This window comes from Parasteatoda tepidariorum, chromosome 3 (assembly GCF_982258835.1).
Source record: "Parasteatoda tepidariorum strain Cologne lab strain chromosome 3, Ptep-v5.0, whole genome shotgun sequence".
In the NCBI taxonomy this organism is placed as follows: Eukaryota; Metazoa; Arthropoda; class Arachnida; order Araneae; family Theridiidae; genus Parasteatoda; species Parasteatoda tepidariorum.
The window spans coordinates 5,795,975-5,809,504 of NC_141757.1; the positions used below are offsets into that span (position 1 = coordinate 5,795,975).

The window sequence follows — 13,530 nt, forward strand, 5'->3', positions numbered from 1 at the left end:
TCTAGAAGCTCCCTTGTCTTCTGGATTGGGTTCAAAATTACAAGGCTACGGAGTTGAACATTAATAGTCCAGGGTTCCCACGGTCCTTGAAAGTCCTTGAATTTTTTTTTGCTAAATTTAGGTCCTTGAAAGTGCTTGAAAAACGTCTTAGGTCCTTGAAAAACTTGATAGGTCCTTGAATTTGTCCAATACTGCCGACGGCCCTTTTTATAAAACACCCGCGGATCTTTCTCGTTCTTTCTGTTTTGTTCCCGAGCTCTCTCACGTGGTTTTTAACGCCACCGTTTCTAACCGGGTCTAGCGTCTTGGTGTCTGCCAAGCGCGCGGAGCACAGCAGACAATCAATGCGTTCGGGGCGAGACTTCTGTCTTCATCTTCTTCTTCTGTCATCTTCTGTCACTTCATCTTCTGTCGCATATGCTTAGATCTTCTTTTTTCTTATCAAAACTGGAATACTCTCGAATTTCGTAACAATATGTACCTTGTAGTTTTCAATAAATTTGCTGTTTTACCGTACGCACTTGTCCTTACATTTGCGTCATTTCAAAACTTTATTGTTAAGCGTATTCGCAAAGGCACGGCTTTGTATTTGTGTTATGTAGTTTAGACTAGTTATGCCTGGGAAGTGCTATTTTAATCCCCAATGGATGGATAATCAAGCTTATAAAGAATGGATTTTATCGATGCCCGAAAAGAAATTCAGAGCCAAGTGCCGATTATGCATGAAGGAGATCGATATCGCGAAAATGGAAGAATCAGCTCTGAAATCACACATCAAAGAAAGGTAAAACAAAAAAGCAGTTTCATGCCCTGAGTTCTCTTTTTCCAAAGACATCAACATCTAATTCATCTGGTGTAAATACTCCTTCAACATCGTGTGCGCCATGTGAAACAGAAACTTTAGTGGCCGAGGTAACATTGTCTTCTTATCTGGTCAAAAGGATATGTGCTTGATGCTGAAATTCTCTGGAGTCTGAAGTGCATCACTAGTAATTATTCATGTAACTTTTGTGAAGGGATTAGTAAATTGTTCTCCAAAATCAGGGATGAGATTTTTCCGCTTTTTAGCGGATTTCCGCTTTTTTCACTTTTATCACTTGAATTTCAGCTTTTTTGTCAAAAATTCAGATTTTTCTAAAAATTTCATTTTTTTTTATAAGTATTCCGCTTTTTCAGAAAATTTACCGATTTTCCAAGAGAAACAGAAAATTCAAACTGCATAGCTACCAAACCTTTCTCATTTTTACTTATTTTAGCTGTTTTCTCTCTGTTTACCCACAGCAAATAAGATTTTCGGAATTTTTTACCCGCCCTCCAGATAGATCCGATTTTTGTAGTTCAGACGACGCTGCTTCTGACAAGCCTTTCAGAGTACCCAAGCCTGGAATCTGCTAATATCTCGATCTCATTCACACGATTTTAATATCAAACATAGCTTATCATATTTGCATGTTGCGATTCTGATTCACGTGATTTGAGTATTGTATGTTGCGATTCATATTTACGAGATTTAAAAATCCGATATTGTGATTCGTATTTACGCCTTTTTAAAAACCTATGTAGCGATTCATATTCACGCAAGTTTAAAATTCAATGTCTTGATTTGCTCATGCGGTTTATAATATCAAACATTGATTTTCGTATTTATACGCAGGGTTCCCACGGTCCTTGAGAGTCCTTGAAAGTCCTTGAATTTTTTTTTGCTAAATTTAGGTCCTTGAAAGTGCTTGAAAAACGTCTTAGGTCCTTGAAAAACTTGATAGGTCCTTGAATTTGTCCAATACTGCCGGCGGCCCTTTTTATAAAACACCCGCGGATCTTTTTCGTTCTTTCTGTTTTGTTCACGAGCTCTCTCACGTGGTTTTTAACGCCACCGTTTCTAACCGGGCCTAGCGTCTTGGTGTCTGCCAAGCGCGCGGAGCACAGCAGACAATCAATGCGTTCGGGGCGAGACTCCACTTCATCTTCTGTCGCATATGCTTAGATCTTCTTTTTTCTTATTGAAACTGGAATACTCTCGAATTTCGTAACAATATGTACCTTGTAGTTTTCAATAAATTTGCCGTTTTACCATCCGCACTTGTCCTTACGTTTGCGTCATTTCAAAACTTTATTGTAAAGTGTATTCGCAAAGGCACGACTTCGTATTCGTGTTATGTAGTTTAGACTAGTTATGCCTGGGAAGTGCTATTTTAATCCCAAATGGATGGATAATCAAGCTTATAAAGAATGGATTTTATCGATGCCCGAAACGATGTTCAGAGCCAAGTGCCGATTATATATGAAGGAGATCGATATCGCGAAAATAGAAGAATCTGCTCTGAAATCACACATGAAAGAAAGGTAAAACAAAAAAGCAGTCTCATGCCCTGAGTTCTCTTTTTCCAAAGACATCAACATCTAATTCATCTGGTGTAAATACTCCTTCAACATCGTGTGCCCCATGTGAAACAGAAACTTTAGTGGCCCAAGTAACATCTTCTTCTTATCTGGTCAAAAGGAATGTGCTTGATGCTGAAATTCTCTGGAGTCTGAAGTGCATCACTAGTAATTATTCATGTAACTCCTGTGAAGGGATTAGTAAATTGTTCTCCAAAATGTTTGCTGATAGCTGTATAGCGAGACAATTTTTTTGTAGTGCCACAAAGTGAGCCTATTTGGGCTCCTTTGGATTGGCACTATACTTCAAAGGGATTCTTTTAAATGAGCTGAAGAATGTTGATTGCTACACTGTACTCTTTGATGAGACATTAAATCAGTCTCTACAATCTAAGCAGATGGACATTATGGTAAGGAATTGATAATAAAGTTTGCACTAAGTATCTTACCTCCCAATTTATGGGTCATGGAACTGCAGAAAATATTTTGTCCTCTTTTTACAAATGCATGGATGATGGTTAAAAGCTCTCTAAAATACTTCAATTATCCATGTATGGACCCTATGTCAATTGGAAATTCTATTGGAAGCTTCAGTGTGAATTAAAAGAGAATTATTCCCACCAGGTCATATTCATTGGCAATTGTGGATTACACATAACGAATAATGCTTTTAAACATGGTGAAAATGGGATATGTTCCTTCTAATTTTTATTTTCAGAAAGAATTGTTGCTGCATAACATTTAGAGAAGGTTGTGTAAATTATGGATGAATAAATTTCAGAAACGATGTTTAATAGAGGAGAGGAGGGGGTTATGGAATAGTCATGGAATATAAAATACCTAAGATTTAGCTCTGTCTTTCATGCAGCCTTCACATGGAAATACACAGGATTAAAGGATTTCACCATTAACACCTCATTACCATTAGTTATAGATTGTGCTGAAAATGATTTTGTGAATTAATATGTAAAACCAGTATAGTTGTTTTTAAAAAAATATAAATTTTAGTTCATAATACATATACTTTCTTCTCTCTATATAGGCAAAGCATTTAGGTATTATATTTGAAATTAATTATTGCCACAACAAGCATTGTTGCTTCTAGTAAAATAGAAGAGAATAATTTTTAAAATTGGTCTTAGTTTAAGGTCCTTGAAAATTTTGTTGAGGTCCTTGAAAAGTCCTGGAAAGTCCTTGAATTTCAATCTCAACATAGAGTGGGAACCCTGATACGTTATTTTAAAATAAGGCATTGGGATTCGCATTCACGCACTCTAAAAATTCATAATTCTTATTTATGCAATCTAAAAATTCCGCATCATGATTCGTATTTACGCGATCTAAAAATTATGAATCGTGATTTGTATTTACGCGTTTTAAAAATTCTATATCCCAGTTTGTATTTTCTCATTTTCAAAATCGTATATCTAGTTTCATATTCATGTGATTTCAAAATCCATAATTGTTATTCATATTCACGCAATTTTAAGATCAACTATCGGGATTCTTGTAAGAAGTAAAATTTTTTAAATTAGTTACTATAAAGATGACTGTTTTTCTAACTACGATCATTAGTATATGTAAGTGTTACAACATCAGGAAACTGGAAGGGAATATATTCAAAACTTCTGTGCTTGCAAAGAAGAAAAAATAGGATTTGTCACAAGATGTTTGAAGATGGACTAACGACTAAATATAGCAAACATAAAAGATATAGCAAACAAAAGCAATCACTTAAAAAGTGATTTAATTTAAATTTTTTTTTTTTGGAAAAAGAGTTAACTCATCATCAAAATTTTATTTATAATTGCTGTTATTTATGCTATAAAATGCAAAATTCTTATCAAATAAAAGACAATTATCTAAACAGTTGCTGATTGTCATGTAATTTTTCAAACTAAAATAGCAATTTTTGTATGTTAAGGAGTTACTATATATTTCTACTTCACTGTTATTGATATGTTTCAAAGGGCTCTAGTTAGATTAGACTATAATATGAACATAATGATTCAGTCCATTGTTAAAGTTTTTTTTTTCCAATATAATTTAAAAAGTAATATTACTGATATATTTGCTATAAATCACATAACAGTATTTATTAAAAGAAATGAAATATTAACGTATATTCTCAGTAGTTTTAATTTGCTGAACCAGGTAGTTTTTCAAGTAATAATTTTCTCTTATGTGTACTGAGGAAAAATATAATTTCCAGCTTTTTTTTTTTTTTCAATTGGTAATTTTTATTTTCACTAAATGTTAAGTATCAATGTAATCATTTATATAATAATAGATTAGTACCAATTGTATGTCAACACATTATTTATCACCTTAAACTGTCTGAAATTTATTATTAAAGGGTTGCGCTTGCGTAAAATTTACTATTGTGGAAATTCAGCTTTTTTGCCTTTTGGCTAATCTCATCCCTGCAAAATGTTTGCTGATAGCTGTATAGCGAGACAATTTTTTTGTAGTGCCACAAAGTGAGCCTATTTGGGCTCCTTTGGATTGGCACTATACTTCAAAGGGATTCTTATAAATGAGCTGAAGAATGTTGATTGCTACACTGTACTCTTTGATGAGACGTTAAGTCAGTCTCTATAATCTAAGCAGATGGACATTATGGTAAGGAATTGATAATAAAGTTTGCACTAAGTATCTTACCTCCCAATTTATGGATCATGGAACTGCAGAAAATATTTTGTCCTCTTTTTACAAATGCATGGATGATGGTTAAAAGCTCTCTAAAATACTTCAATTATCCATGAATGGACCCTATGTCAATTGGAAATTCTATTAGAAGCTTCAGTGTGAATTAAAAGAGAAATATTCCCGACAGGTCATATTCATTGGCAGTTGTGGATTACACATAACGAATAATGCTTTTAAACATGGTGAAAATGGGATATGTTCCTTCTAATTTTTATTTTCTGAAAGAATTGTTGCTGCATAACATTTAGAGAAGGTTGTGTAAATTATGGATGAATAATTTCTGAAACGATGTTTAATAGAGGAGAGGAGGGGTTATGGAATAGTCATGGAATATGGAATACCTAAGATTTAGCTCGGTCTTTCATGCAGCCTTCATATGGAAATACACAGGATTAAAGGATTTCACCATTAACACCTCATTACCATTAGTTATAGATTGTGCTGAAAATGATTTTGTGAATTAATATGTAAAACCAGTAGGGTTGTTTTTAAAAAAATATAAATTTTAGTCCATAATACATATACTCTTTTCTCTCTATATAGGCAAAGCATTTAGGTATTATATTTGAAATTAATTATTGCCAAAACAAGCATTGTTGCTTCTAGTAAAATAGAAGAGAATAATTTTTAAAATTGGTCTTAGATTAAGGTCCTTGAAAATTTTGTTGAGGTCCTTGAAAAGTCCTGGAAAGTCCATGAATTTCAATCTCATCATAGAGTGGGAACCCTGTAGTCGCAAACCCAAAATTCGGTCGTTTGTTCAACAACCTTTATAAAATTTAAAGTTCTTATAAATAATGGTTTAAAAAAATCTTTTTTAGATTACGATTTATATACATATTTTTTTTATCACTAAATGTACTTATTTCCAGTTTTGAATTTCTTTGACTTACATGATAATGCATGATGTATCAACATGTTGCCAATTAATTCTCCGTCAATTTATTTCTCCAATGTTGGCAGGTATGCAATATGACATCTGTGTATAAATTTAATTTGACGACTAAGGATCAATATAAAATTTTTCTTTTCTTTTCAGAAAATATATTCCCGAGTTGAAAAATATGCCGACTCAGTTTGTTTTTGAGCCATGGCTGGCCCCATTATCCATTCAAGAATCGGCAGGATGCATTCTCGGAAAGGATTATCCTCTTCCTATAGTAAATCATGACATGGCTGCCACCAAGAGCACTGAGAAGATGAATGCCATCAAGGAGAAATTCTTGACAAAATCTGTTCCTCTTCATTGCACGCCAAGCAGCCCTGCAGAAACACGAATCTTCATGTGGTTGCCTGAAAATTGCTTAGATAATTTAATTCCTCAAAACTGATGAAAATTATTTTGAAATGCATAAAGAACAAACTCCAAATTTTGATCTAATTATTGTGAAAGGAGTGAGCATACTTTCACATATTTAAAATGCGTAAGCATAGCTGCCATTTCTACTGGATTTTCCAGTAGATTACTGGATTTTGCAATTTTCTCCTGGTCTACTGGTTTATTTAAAATTCTCCTGGTTTCTGTACATTCTAGGAAATTCCATACAATAGGGGAGTTTCCTAAAAAAAAAAAAGAAAAACAGTCTCCGAAAGTTTCAGATTGTTTGCTTGATTTAAATAATATAAATTTCATGATAATACATAATGAAGCGAACCTTATTTACTGAAATCAGTTTAAAACTGTTCTCGTTCTAAAATTGTCAGTTTATTTTGATTCAAAACCCTCTTTTGATGACTATAAAAGTGCTTAAAATTCCCCTTGTGTAAAATATTTAGTACAATAATGCAGCAATTATCATGAAATTTATATTATTTCATAAAATCTACTGGATTTTTTCCTATCCATTAAGTTTGGCAGCTATGCATAAGGAACAAAATTTAACTCTAGATTTTAATCTAATTATTGTGAAAAGAGTTATCACATAAATGTGGTTGATCCATTAAAATAAAACTTATTTATGTGCTGAAAATAGTCATGATTTGAAACATAGAAGCTTTCATGGTTATCTAAACAATTTTGGAGAAATTTTGAAATGGCAACACCTACTTTTTTCCATCCAAATGTGATCTTTGCAGATTTTATTTATTTATTTTTTAATAGATTTAATACTAAGTTTTATATCTTTATTCGCTGCAAACATAGTTTTTGTTTTGTTTATTTTATTACATCCAAATTTTCTTTTAGCCAGTTAGCTCTGTATTTGTTATGAATTGCATTTATTATTGTAGCGTTTTAGAAGTTTTGTTACATTATTGTTAAGTTTCACATGTTTATTTACATTGTTATGTCTTACGCTGTACAGAAAGGTCTTTTTGTGAAGATACATATCAAATCATTTTAGTTCTTATTTGTTTTTAGAAAATGTCTATCTTGTTAACATCGTTTAAGCATCTTACAACAATTCTATTTGAATGCAGGTGTGTATTTTGATCATATGTTATCCAACTATTATAGACACAGAAATAATTAATTCACTTCTTTAAATGATGAATTTATTTAATATCTTATTTTTTATAGAATTAAGTTTTAACTGAATGAATTAAGTTTTAATTGTATGAATTAAGAATTAAGTTTAAATGATAAATTAATTTAATATTCTATTTTTTAAATGTCTTAATTGAATGAATTAAGTTTTAATTGAATGCATGTGTGTGTTTTAATCATATGTTATCCAACTATTATTGACAAAAAATATTTAATTCACTTAGTTCTTTAAATGATGAATTAAATTAATATCTTATTTTTTATGGACAAGTCAGCATTTTTTATGTCCTTCGATATTGGCTGGTACGCATTCGAAGGTTTTTAAGCTGATAAATAAATAAAACTAAATTAACATTATGTTTATTTTTATTGAGTGTAGTGCGCCTACCACTACAAATATACAATTCCAATTCCCTAGTATAAAAGACATGTTAACTCTATTCTAATGTGGGGTACTTTTTCATAGATGAAGGTTGACATTTTCGATAACTACTATCCCCACATTGAGTATTTATTTTAATGATTATAAATTGATGTCATTAAAGTTTTAGAACTTTAAATTTTTTTCTTAAGATATTTTGTCTTTTTGTACTGAAATTTTTAGTTTCAAAGAAGTTAAACAAATTGAGTTAATTTCTTTAATTTATTTCTTTATACTTTTTTTTAAACTTTCAAAATGTTGAGCTTCTGGGTAAAATTGCACGAAAAATTAATTGTTTTGCGCAATTATCTCATTGGATACCATAGGGAAAACTGATTTTTATTGCATTGAAGCTTGCAGTTAAAATTTTAGGGAAAGCTGGGGTTATTTTTGTTTTGTTTGCTGTTAAAAAAAAATGTATTTTTTTAGAAAAATAATCTAGTCATTGATATAATATGTCACGTGGACCATTCTTGTGCGAATAAAAAGTAACTAAGATAAAAATTTTCTATTGACCTATGTAGAAATTGACTTTAATTTCTTTTTTTATTGCTTGTTTTTGAAATAGTACACCTCCAACTTTTTTCTGCTGCCAAACAAAACATGTGACAGAGAAAAACAATTATTCCCTGAATCTTGTTGACCATTCATTTCATTATGTTTCATACTATTACTGTTGCTTCTTTTATGCGATGCTTTTTATTTTGCACAATTCTTTAGATCTTTATATATAATATCTATACAATTTTTTTTATTTCAGGCATCCTTTTGTCTTAGATTCTATATATCATATGCCTCTCAGATAATTATTCTATGTTCACTAATTTTTGTGATACTATATGTGCACCATATAACAATGTTATAGATATATTTATATGTGTGTGTATTCTTCAATGCACTCTAATGTACTATTATAGATTCCATAACTTAAAAGTGTACTCCACTTTGTTGTTTCTTTAAACACATTTAGAATTTTCCTCCTACTTTTGCATCAGGCATAGTTTGGTGCACTGTTACATGGTATGTCGCATTATCCTTAAACCGCTTAACTATTTTGTTAATATATGCTACACTTTATGGGTGATTTTGCTCTGTATAATGATATTTCAATGAATATATGGATATTATATGTGTACCATATAACAATGTTATATATATATATATTATTACATTTATATATATAAATGTGTGTGCTCTTCAATGCATTCTCCTTTACTGTTATTTATTTCAATACTCAGAAGTGTTCTGCACTTTTTTTAAAACTTTTATTCCCCCCCCCCCTTTTTGCATCAGACATAGTTTGTTACACTGTTTGGCTTTGTTACTTTTATTATGCAAAATACACTACGTCATATTGTCCTTAAAACCACTTAACCATTTTGATACTATATGCTGCATGCATTGTGTGCTTTTGTACTGTATAATAATACTTCAATGAATAGATGTCATTTCCAATTTCTTTGTTTAATGCACATTAATTTTCTCCTTAATGTGAGTTAAAAACATTGGACTATACAGGGTAAAATATAATATTAAATATAGTTTTATAGTAATCAGATATAGTTATTCACTACTATAAAAGTTTTAGTAAAATACTCTATAAATTTAATGAAATATATTATTTTAATAAAATATTTTTTTCCCTTTTTTCTTACTTCACTTCTCTTAAAAAAAGTAAAATTAATTTTAGGGTAAAAACACCTAGTTGGAATGAAATAAAATTTAATGTGCAAAATACAAGAAATTTAAAAATCATATACATTCAACATGTACGTTATGCAGTAGTTCCACAGGGTTACCACCCCGCAAGGAAAACCTGGAAAATACAGGAAATTTAAAAATCACCTAAAATGCAGGACATTTTGAGTTTTTCTTTACTAACAGGCAAAATGCAGGAAATTTTTTATTTCTTATTTTTGTCTTTTAAAAGTGGTGACCACTCAAAGCTCAATCTATAAGATATTTAAAGATATATAAAGTATATACATAAAGATATTAAAGGATATATAGCATTATTTGTTTTAAAAATGTATTTAAAAATTATTTTACGACTATCTCCTGTTTAACTGCATATTCTCAAATTGCTCCGTATCTGTTGAAGAAATTTTTAATAAAAAATTGCTGATAAAATATCCAATAATTGCAAAAATATTTCTCTTATTATTCAACAGATGGTGCTCATCCCAGTACTGAAGTATGTTAATTGTTTAAGTCTAGCTGCGATGGCTCAGTGTTCGCCTTACAATGAGGTGAACCCGGGTTTGAATCCATCTTGCACAGTGCTGACGTGAAATATCCTCAGTGGTAGACGGATCACGGCTTAGAGTCCCTTGTTGTCATGGGAGGTTTTTGTGATTTTCCTCTCCATGTAACTCAAATGAGAGTTAGATCCATCCAAAAAGTCCTCCATGAAGGCAAATTTCTCCCAATACTTGATCCAGGAGTTCCCTTGTCTTCTAGATCGGATTCAAAACGACAAGGCTACGAAGTTAAACATCAGTAGTCGTAAACCCAAAATTAGTAAAGTCTCCGTTATTTTATTTCTCCAATGTTAGTGGCAACCCTGTCTGAATATAAATTAAAAATGTATAAAAACTTAGTGATGGTAGTTGAAACTCAACAGTGACTTAAAAAATCACTAGTACATTAGAATAGATGAGCTTTGATGCTACACTGTAGCATTAACTTCAGAGCAAAGTACATAATGAAAAAAGGTGAATTAAAGCATTTACTACTCATTTGTTACGCTCTTTTTTTTGTATTCTACTTTGCACTGAATAGGATGCTACACACAGTATAGTATCGAAACTTGTATTCTATTTTAATGTATTTGTGGTTTTTAACTTTCATTATATCGCAACATGTCTAAGGAGAAGTTTGAAATAGTGAATTTTACTTTCTTCTGACTGCATAAAATATTGTATGTACAACAGGGTGCGTAGCGTTTGTTAAAAGTGCTTTTTTTTAAAAGCCCTTAAAGGTGCATTTCTTATTCAGGATTTATAAAAAGTGCTTCATTTTCTATCTTCTAAAAAGAGATTTTTTCTTTGCCATGTTGATTGTCGTTCTAAATTACAAAATATGCATGATTTTTGCAATTTTCTCTGCAGTATTTATCGGAAACTAGTTGTTCTATCATGATTACGTAAAGTTTTTGAATTTTGTGTTTATAAATTAAGAACTTTAAACGATAGAAAAAAAATTTTTAGTACTGCACAGATCCTAATTAAGATTTTTTTATTTATTTGGAAAGTGCTTAAAAGGTGCTTATTTTTTATTGAAAAATCTGGCTACTCACCCTGTTTAAATTCTACATCTGTTTAAAAAAAAAAAAACGTTCACAAGAGTCCGTCTAAAAACTTTTAATTCAACAATTCTTCAATCATTGAAAAATCCATGCACAAGCTTTATGTATTAAAAAAGAAAAAGAGCATGTCACATTCATTTTATTACTTTTTTTCATGAAAGAAAACAATGGAAGAATATTTTTTTTATTTAAAAAAAACAAACTTTTATTGATCACATTTTAAATACAAAATTTGAGTGAAAATAATACAGCAGGAGAAAACAATACTGTGACATATGAGTGAGTAAGTTCTATAGTTGAACCGACAAAATGATGGTTTTAAATGTAGCAAAATCTTGATAACTAGAGCCCAGATTTTGATGACCTAAAAAATCTCAACTAATGCCCTTAAAAAGTGCAAAAAATGCCCTTAAAGATGCAAAAATTTAAATAATTGCAAAAATATTGAATTAAAAAAATGTTTTGCTCTTTAAAATTATTATGACTCATTTAAAAAATATAAAGCAATGCAATACTTGTTCTACGTTCATTAAAGTTTAAAAAATATGTTTTATATCCTAAAATAACAAAAAAAAAAGGATAATATATTGACACCGAAATATTTATATTTTGTATAGAAACTTTAATGGATATAACAAATTCCATCTCATAATATTACTAAATATCAGAATTACATTGGATTATTAAATGTTTTTTGATAATTTGAAATGTAAACGAGCGTATCTTGTCTGAAAGTAAATTTTCATTCCTGCCGAAGCTTCTTTCAACGTCTACTGATGTTATAGGTGCATACTTGAAAAAGACGGTCTCACTTACTGACAATTCTTCTTCAATTTGAAAAGATTTTGCTTCACCTGTTAATATCCTATAGATTTTCTTCATTGTTTGGAAGCCAGTGTAATAATGAAAATTGATAAAAAATAATAAAAATTGGAAAAAAATTAACAAAAAACTTTAAAAAATGCATTAAAATGCAAAATATGCCCCAAAATTTAAAGAAAAATGCTCTAAAAGGCAAATGTCATCAAAATCCGGGCCTTATTGATAACCAATAAATACTTTATATTTTGCAGTACTGAATTTAAACTTGTTCATTTTATAAAACTGTTAAATTTATTTAAATAAAAAAAAATCCCCCCCCCTAAAAAACTGGTGAAGCTGGCTATGATGAAGGGAAGAAAAATAAAACGTTACACTAAACTGTGTCTGCCAAACAAAATGGTTGAGAGGTTCGTCGTAGAAGCCATTTTTTTAATCTAATAAACACAAAACCCTAACTATTGAAAATAAAAAAAACAATTATGGTAAATACTGTATTAAAATGATTTTTCTTTATTATTCTAGAGGATTGTTACTCTGTATGGATTATGCCAGTGTTTCTCAAAGTGCGGTACGGGAACAGTTTAGTGGAGGTACGCATTCTTATGCGAAATATCTTACAACAAACGAGCATTTCACAAAATTTTATTTAAAAACAAAGCTAGCCATATAGAAATTTACGATTACGTATTTTTCTATTAACTATTTTTTGCAGAGTTGCCAGTTCAAATTTTTAACTTCTGTGCAATTTTTTTGTAGTAAAAAACACATTCATTGAACCGGTATTCCAGTTAGTAGTAGATGCTTGACTTCCTACCTCTTTTACAATAATCATAGAATTAAAAAAAAAAAAATCAGGAAAAAAAACTTGTAGTGCGCTTAACTAGTCTTTTTGCACTTATTTAGCCAGACAAAAAACACTTGTTACGAAAAATCACACACATTTTGAAAGAATATAAATGGCACTAAATAATCCATCACAGTTTGCTCATAATAACTACATCATCCTTCAGACAGTTTCTCCTTATTTTCAGAAGATGTTTGCTCATCTCATTTATCTGTTAGCAGCTCTAATATTTTAAAAACGAAAAATCACATGGCTTTAGTTGCTGATCTTTATGAGGGTATTCCATAATCTCCACCCTGTGCATATTTATTTAGTTAACACACTAGAGGTCGCAAACTAATACTTATGTAAGGGAAAAAACATTTCAAGAAAAGCAGGATTCAAAACCAGTGTGATTGCCGGAAGTGAGTTCTAATAATATTTTACCCCCAGCACTTTAAACCTTCGTGGTTGGTATATTTACCACTTACTCCATTAATTTTTAAATGCCATTGGGAACGTATTTTCCCACCTATGATTTGTGTGGCAATCTGCTGATACTTTCAGAAAATTGTACCCAGATT

The 13,530-nt window shown here is 30.7% G+C and overlaps 1 protein-coding gene and 1 long non-coding RNA gene across 4 annotated transcripts in view; both read left to right on the plus strand.

The window, feature by feature from the left end:
- The window catches only part of cry (circadian regulator cryptochrome), a 32,808-nt gene extending 26,140 nt beyond the window's left edge, over positions 1–6,668 (plus strand). For all 3 annotated transcript variants that reach the window (XM_087158667.1, XM_087158668.1, XM_087158669.1), the window contains one exon: positions 6,128–6,668. In XM_087158667.1, the coding sequence (XP_087014793.1) occupies positions 6,128–6,419 (292 nt within the window). In that variant the 3' untranslated portion in view covers positions 6,420–6,668. The remainder of the gene's footprint in view (positions 1–6,127) is intronic.
- LOC147812725 (uncharacterized) overlaps positions 1–13,530 on the plus strand; it is a 284,443-nt gene that overhangs the window by 269,103 nt on the left and 1,810 nt on the right. The window lies entirely within an intron of this gene.